Source organism: Henckelia pumila, unplaced genomic scaffold (assembly GCF_033568475.1).
Source record: "Henckelia pumila isolate YLH828 unplaced genomic scaffold, ASM3356847v2 CTG_170, whole genome shotgun sequence".
Taxonomy (NCBI): Eukaryota; Viridiplantae; Streptophyta; class Magnoliopsida; order Lamiales; family Gesneriaceae; genus Henckelia; species Henckelia pumila.
Window position 1 is genome coordinate 1,718,437 of NW_027331771.1, and position 7,858 is coordinate 1,726,294.

General features: G+C 35.6%; 1 protein-coding gene across 1 annotated transcript; it reads right to left on the reverse strand.

Annotated features, from left to right (window-relative positions):
* Window positions 1-1,199: 1,199 nt before the first annotated feature.
* Window positions 1,200-7,245, reverse strand: LOC140870670 (protein EMSY-LIKE 3-like). Its single transcript, XM_073273055.1, has 10 exons — window positions 6,948-7,245; window positions 4,715-4,926; window positions 4,524-4,633; window positions 4,163-4,415; window positions 3,859-4,074; window positions 3,715-3,783; window positions 2,264-2,479; window positions 2,120-2,188; window positions 1,967-2,030; window positions 1,200-1,660 (listed from the first exon to the last, which is right to left on the reverse strand). Exons 1-10 carry the CDS (start codon window positions 6,973-6,975, stop codon window positions 1,617-1,619), a joined length of 1,281 nt encoding a protein of 426 aa, XP_073129156.1. The 5' UTR covers window positions 6,976-7,245; the 3' UTR covers window positions 1,200-1,616.
* Window positions 7,246-7,858: the final 613 nt, after the last annotated feature.

A 7,858-nucleotide genomic window follows, 5' to 3' on the forward strand; every position in this document is an offset into this window, starting at 1 on the left:
CAAGGTTTTTATCAAAACAATAATAGTATATCACAATATAACAATATGGAGAAAGATAAAGTCATTGTCATTAATAAAAGTGTAAATTATATTAAACAAAAGATTATTTATACAAAGAGTCATCAAAGCCCTTAGCCACAAGTTGGCTCACCGGGCACCTACTCTTTCACATTGAAGTCAAGGAATATTGTTGCAGCTTTTACATTGTTTTCCCTTTTTACTTCTGCTCTGAGTTATTTTCCTTTTAATTTTAGATGTAAAGCTTTTGTCAGAACACTTTGAGTGCATTAATGAATCTTCATTCCTTCTGCAAACTCTCTTGAAAATTGCTCGATTTCAATATCTTGATTTGTGCACATATCAGTTTGATGACGACTTTCATATTGTTCGGAGTAAAGATTACTGCAAATGCAATGGAGCTAGCCTGTTGAGAGACATATATATCTTGCCCCACGTGGGAGAGTTCGACAAGAAGATAGGGGTGGAGATCGGACGGAGCATACAGTTACGCTCAAAACTTGGATAACTAAGAGCTTCACATTTATCAAAGGCTGGAGGAAAGATTTCGTTAAGAGGAGGGAACTAACTGGCCAAGAACGATGAAATCGGGATTCGATGGGAACAAAACCATCAGAGATTTGAGTTTACACTACTCCAGAAGGCGCCCCAATTGAGAGAAATTCCTTTCATCTGATCATATTCTTGTTTGGCACCAAAATAATTAGGGATTCTTTGTTTCTTTCTTTAAGACATTGATTTTTGTTACGTGCTTGCAATTAATATGTAGTCTTGCAAGTAAAACCTCCTTCTTTCTCTTGGTTCTTTCTTTTTTTCCTGCTGCTGTAATGGTTTCCTCGTTATTTCTTCGTGTTTTTTGTTTGGTTAGATTAGATTATATTTCATTCGTTATTGTTGATCGAATTCGGCTCGTTACAGGTCCTGGGTTTCAATTTTTTCACAAAATGGTTAATTTGAAATTTATTTTTATCATTTTTGTTTTTTTTTCTGAATAAAATATTTTTTAACTTGATTGTTTCTTGACTCGACAGAAGATGTGAACCCTAAAGTATGATCTTAACTTGTTAACGTAAATATTACACTCAATTAACCTTTTTTCCTGAAATTTAATTAATTATAGCCCTTAGAATTTACAAGTGCTGAATTGAAATTCCAAACAAAAAAAAAAAAAAAAAACCAAGAATGGTGAAAAATTAAACTCACACAAAAGCTGTGATGATTTTACACAATCACTAAACCTGTTTATAAAGGGAAAAAATGTAAACGCCACCCTGCTACGACTGAGCCTGTGCTAAATTAGTAGAGACTATGATAATCCAAGTACAAGGAAAGGTAACTAAGATATTAAGAATTATACAACAGAGTTGACCAATCTATAAATTTCCCATTTACTCACTCAGGACATTACCATATTGACTATAATTCGGCACGGCAAAAGGAATCACGAATCGCTTTTTTCCAATATGCAATTTCTTCGCATGAATGAAGTGGCTGTTTGATTCAAAAAAACATCCATTTCCGCACCATCCCCCATGGAAGCTATAAACTCCTTCCCCATTCATTTTTCACCCACAAAATATCATTACACTTCAACCTTGCTACTCTCTCTTTGCTTGCCCGTGTAAGAAGTGGCGACCCCCGTCTGTCACAAGATCACCGAAAAAGAAGTTGATTGATACTCATCGAAGAAGTTTTTATGACAACACAGAACATGAATAAATCTTCACAAAAGAAAATGCTACAACAGAAGTGTGGAGTTATAGAGCTTTTATGAGAAAATTGATCACGATCCGATTACTATGACTCCAAGGGAAAAACATACAATTCAATATAGGAGTGAAACAACGGCAAACCTGAAGTACCGTATACAACTCCAAGGGAAAAATTATCATACTGTCGATAATAACATTAACACCAGAAAAAGCATAGGGCTAACAAAAAAACATACCACTTTCATCATCAGATATGTCTGCAAGCTTTGCAATGGCATCAGTTAGTGCCTGTTCATGCTCCTGATAAGATAAAGATAACATCGATAAGCCAATCTAAACAAAAGTTCAAATTCACGGAAAAAATAGCAGATATTGGTGTTCTGTCTAACCTTCAACACTTTCATTGCTTTCTCCATCTCCACAGGGTCTGGATGACTAGCACCAAAAACCCTCTCCACCTGTCAAATCTCAACAATCAATTGATAGATAGCACATGCCATTTTCTATGTGTACTGTAAGCAACTGTTTTGTACCTCCTTAATTAGAGTATCAGTTTGAAGCAACTGTATATCATCTCGTGCTTTCTTTCCGATGCCATTCTGTGACGGTGGAAAGTCTTTTCTGGATTGACTTTTTGTTAGCCCTCTTCCTCTTCCTGCACCTGGAACATTATCTCTCCCAACAGGCCGATCCATCCCATGGCCTGGTCCACCATAACCTTCATCCCATTTTATATCTTCAGGAGAAATCTTCATAGCAAAAACAGCCCAACTAAGAAAGATATCTTTGTTTTTCACGAATTGAACATTCTAGTGTCATAAATAGTAAACTGTCTTCTATTTTCATTCAGTGAATTTTCCATCTAATATTTGTTCCATGGTGCTGCCACTACTACACAAAAAGGAAACTCGCACCACGGCTTTTTGAGACTACTTACATACCGGCAGTCATATAGGCTTCAATTTCCTTTTCTCCATTTCGTTGCAATTCATATGGGGGTTAAGTGGTCAGTAAAGAATCTATATCAAACATAAGATTTACCTTCTGCCAAGACACCCTAAGCATCATATAACATTTCAAGTCCTACCTATAAATGCTTAAGTGCATGTTCTCGTCATTACCATATTCATCAGGTAATTTTATATGATGATATCATTGGTTGCAATGCAAAGACATAAATCAGTGACTACAACACGAAAACATGTGTCTCAATGTAAAGCCAATTTACGTAGCAATGCACAATAAAACTTGGTGGTGAGTATGCAACTGAAAACGTAAAATCTTTGGCATTACATAGTGCCTGATAATACTCCATTGACGGTTCAATAAAAGCATGTCCACCTCATTATTTTCAAGAGATTATAGTGCTTTCACAATAATTCAAGCAGCACCAATCCACCAACCCAGATAAGACGATCATTCATTGGAATGGAAATAATCAATGGTGTAAAAAATTATTTTAACATGAGCAAATGACATCACCACAAAAATACACAATGTAGAATGATTCCCAAGAAAATTGAGAAGCCAATAACTAGAACAATCTAATGAACTCAAGCCTCAAGTCTCAAGGAAATGACATGGGTCAATTCAGACCATAAACCTGTTGCAAAGCTCAATTCTAAGCTTTTTAACTACAGTCTAAAAGAAAAAAACTAACCAAACACCACTTTTTTAAACAAAAAGCACAATTTATTTTCTTTAAAAAAAACGAAAACTTTTTCAGCAGAGATACCAACAAGTGAACCGAGGTTGAATAGAGAACACTGGTTTGAAAGAAGTAATTTTAAAACAATGGAAACTATTGAAGCACTTATGAACACATCAAGCGATTGCCAAAATGTAGGTATTGAATTCATTGATATTTTGTGTTAACACACAACACATCAATAGCAAAGAAATAGTGAAATGGATAGAGAGTAAAGACTCCCATAGAGTACCATTTTCAAATGATATACAACAGGAGAAAAAGGTGTGTATCTACCTCTGACAGGTTAACCCATTCCCATGTTTCATGTGAAGTTCCTATATCGTACACAAGAGCATGTAGGCCCTGGAAAAACATACAGTAAAAGTTAAGCAACTGAGCATAAACGAAGTCGTCAAATCACAAAAAGTTTAGATATACCTTATCGGGATTATAATTAGTTATTACAGCTTCATAGAAACTATTATCATCAGGCCATCTGGTTCTGACTTTCCTTCCAATCAATGGATCAAATGAAGCCCCTTCTGCAGGCCCATTTGCTGCAAGGCCACCAGTAGAAATGCGGTTACCAAATTTACCTCTTCCAGCTGGACCAGAGGGATACTGCATTTTCATTGACGATGCACCAGCTGGTACCTGACCCATAAAACAAATTGCAACAGAAAATCAGTATCAGTAGATTGCAGCAGAACTAAACTGAGTAAATAATGAATCCTAAACTCACAGATTTAAGCTTTTTGCCTTTTGCACCCATTGTGGGGCCACGCTTTGCAGCTGATGAAGACGGCTGGTTGGCTGTAGCCATCACCTGTGGGTGGAAAGCAGGTGATGGCGCACCAAATGACTGAGAAGGTAGTGAAGGAGCTATCTTCTGTTTTTTACGAGAAGCTGAGACGGAAGGACTTGGTATTGGATCATGGACAACTTGACTGGCACCTCGCATGGCTGGTTGAAGCCCACCAGACTGTCTCCACTCCCTGATTTTTATCCCCATAATTTTTGTAAGAAAATAAGGAAAGCACAAGTTATATCAGTAAACTAGAAAACAGGATATCGTTCCCTTCAAAGCAAAAGCTAGCCCAAACCTTATTCTTCGGATTGTTTCATCTGCGTTAACCCTACTAAGAAGATCCCTGTGTTCTTCATTTGATAATCTCAATTCTCTTCTGAGTTCTGTAATTAAACCTTCCTTCTCCTGAAGAAATTAAAAGAAATGACAAGTCAGTCATATCTTATCAAAGTTTCATTCCCACATAATGAATGTGATAAAAATTACCCAAGTAATCGCATCAGCTTGAGCTTTAAAGGCTCTTAGAATTGAAATGTACGCTTCCTGCTCAAGCTGATGAATTTTAGCTTCCATATCAGTCTCGTCATACACCCTGGGATAAGGCACTGAACCAAAGTTAGCGGGTCTTCCATTACCAGAGATGCGGCCACCTCGTGACATTCTATTTTGATGTGGTGGCGGAAAATCATCATCAGTTCCTACAACAGTAAAGGAAAAGTGAAAAAAAAAAATCAATAGTTTTGCCGAACAAGGCACATGAAACCAAATGCTAAAAATTCCCATGGCAAGTGGAATAACAAACATGTAATCTGAACTCAGGTTGCCCATCTTAAATCTACAATTATTAGAACCTGGGATTCTCTCGAATTCCCCAATTCTTAAATCATATTCGCTTCCCAAATCTGCACAATATAATAATCTTGGCATATGCTTATAAGTGAAAGTGTAAAGTGCTCCAGCACAATATCTCTAATCATAACTAAATTCCAACATCCATGATATAAGGGACAAAAACAACTTAATAAGGATCCAGACATCGGCTCATCTAACCTACATCAATGCCAGACTACAAATAAAGTATAACAAACTATATTGAAAACTAAAGTACATTAACACTAGGGATCCAAGTTATTGCCATCAAAACAGATTATTTTCCCAAATCACACTAATGGCATGAAACAAAAAATTCAGAACAAGAAAAGGATTGGGTGCACCATGACTTAAGTTTGCGTCTCCTGTTTCCGAGAAAATAAAACATAGGATCTCTTTATTATGTATGAGAGTACGGGGGATCAAATATCCATCAGGAAAAAATAATCCAACAATGGTTATAGTATGTAGCACCATTAAGACTTCAGTCAACCAATGGAATGCATTAAAAGAAGCTTAAGTTCCAAAGGAAACAATGTGGAACAGTAAAGAGTGGAAATGGATGAGCATTTATTTTGAAACTGGCTATAATTATGTCAGTGGATGACTTATTCTAAGCTTTCTCACTCTAGAACAAGTGTGGCCTAAACCGATGGACCACAAAGAAATGGATCATACAGGGCAATTGGGAAAAAATGATCAAACAATTTCCAAACAATTATAAGTTCATATTCACCAGTCAAACGTAGTATAATAGTAACCTAAAACCTAACGTGTGCATATGACCATAGTACCACTACTCCCCTAATAACTAGAATTAATAAAACCAAATCTACTAATGCTTCATTTTGACCAAAGATCAGTAAATTTGCACAAGTACCAATTGGAGTCAATCAAGTATACAAAAGTTTATACATGAAATAAACCGAAATTGCATAAAACTCTTTTTTGTTTCTTCTCATTGGAAGGATGATCCTTGTCCTCAGTGTTAGCATAATTCATTCTGCCAGCTATCAAAATTCTAAAACAAGATTTTTTTGGTAGATAATACATAAAACCTCAAACAAACACCAATTGCAAAACAGAGACTTTTAATGAAACATATGGTACAATCATTGAAGGGGTTCAAGGGGATCAAACCATATCCTTTATCGGTCAAAATCCATCAACCTAAACTTATTATTACTTTTCTTCCGACGGTCACATCATGAAAAACCGCAATATCTTTTTCAATCTTTGATAATTGAATGACTGCGAAATTTGAAAACCATGTGCTTGTCCTAGCTTCTCATTTATGATTAAATTTCTCTAAACATTTGAGAAATTATTTAACAAACCTATCGAGTTCGTAACAAACAGACTATCACACTGAACCATAAATTTTCCTGATATGCAAAATAACAAAACTATAAAGAGAATCCAGAAAGATTTGCAGAAGGTAATCAACACTAGTAATTTGCTATAACGCCCAAAACCATAAAGACGAAATGGCTGCTTTAATCAAAGACCCCTCTAGAGACCTCTTACAATTTCCAACTAGAGACTCACAAGAAATTCTGAAGTGGAAAAAAACATTTTAAAATTCCAGGCCAAAAGGTAAGCCACATAATATAGCAAAATCCTGTTATTCGAAGAAACACCCAATACTTCAAACCCCAACCGTTATTGAACTACCATAACAAACATGGTTAATAAACCCTCATCAATACAACAATGCACATAACTTCCACAAAATCGAATCCCGATTTTTCAAACCCCAACTCCAATTGACTACGGAATCGATATAAACACAATTAACTAGCTGTAACCGAAATACGAATCTTCATGCACTTCAGAGAGAATTACACACCGCTGCTGTCGTACGGCTCGTAGTCCATAGCCAGCTTTTGCACACCGAAATCGAAATATGTTGCAGCTCAAAATAACGAAACCCTAGAATTTAAACTCGAAACCACAGAAACTCGCAGAAAATCCTACTAAAGATCGCAACTTTACCAAGCTAGCACAACAAAACGAGCTTAATTACGAGAGACGTCGATTCGATTTTGTGTGATTTGCGAGCATTTCGAGTGTGCGCACGCGGACGCGAAATTGGTCTATGAAATTAGGTTAAGAATTGTGGGGTTTGAGTCCAACGCTTGTTCGCACGTGCCAATTAGGGAAGAATTGGGAGATCAATTATTATTTTGGGATAATTGCATAAAATACCATGTAAAATACGGAGATTGTTGAAAATCTTTTTGCGAAAAAAGAATAATTTATTAGCTCTCTGTATTTTTTAATTTTGAACACATATCTTTCCATATTTTCAAATTTTGAGCACACAACCCCTTGTTTGTACGCTTTTTCAGAGGTATTTGTGCTCAAAATTTCAACACACAAGAGGTTAATAACAACAGGGGGTTTTCAGCAACATCATGATTTCACAGGGATAATATATGCAATTATATCATTAATTATTATAAGTTTATACTTTAAGTGATGATAAAAGTTTCTTTTATAATCATTCTCAATTTAATGCGCACACGTATACATACATAGACGGATAGACCCACACTATTTTTGCCTTCAAATCATCCTTAAAATATTTTTTTTATTTAGATCAAAAATATTATCTGGATTAAGATGATAAATATTTTAATATTTGAATTATCATATCCTGGATAAATATCATCAATATTTGTCAAATCTTGACTCTTTATCATGATTAGAGAACATATATTAATTGTGACATACAGGGTCCCTAAATCTATGAAGTTA

What these genes read in the sequence shown, in the direction of transcription:
- LOC140870670 (XM_073273055.1), bottom strand. Translation starts at nt 6,975, where the DNA reads ATGGACTACGAGCCGTACGACAGCAGCG. An exon ending in GAAACAATCCGAAGAATAAG is followed by an intron (nt 4,416 to 4,523) that starts GTTTGGGCTAGC and finishes GATAAAAATCAG; the next exon opens with GGAGTGGAGACAGTCTGGTG. An exon ending in AAGCAATGAAAGTGTTGAAG is followed by an intron (nt 2,031 to 2,119) that starts GTTAGACAGAAC and finishes TTATCTTATCAG; the next exon opens with GAGCATGAACAGGCACTAAC.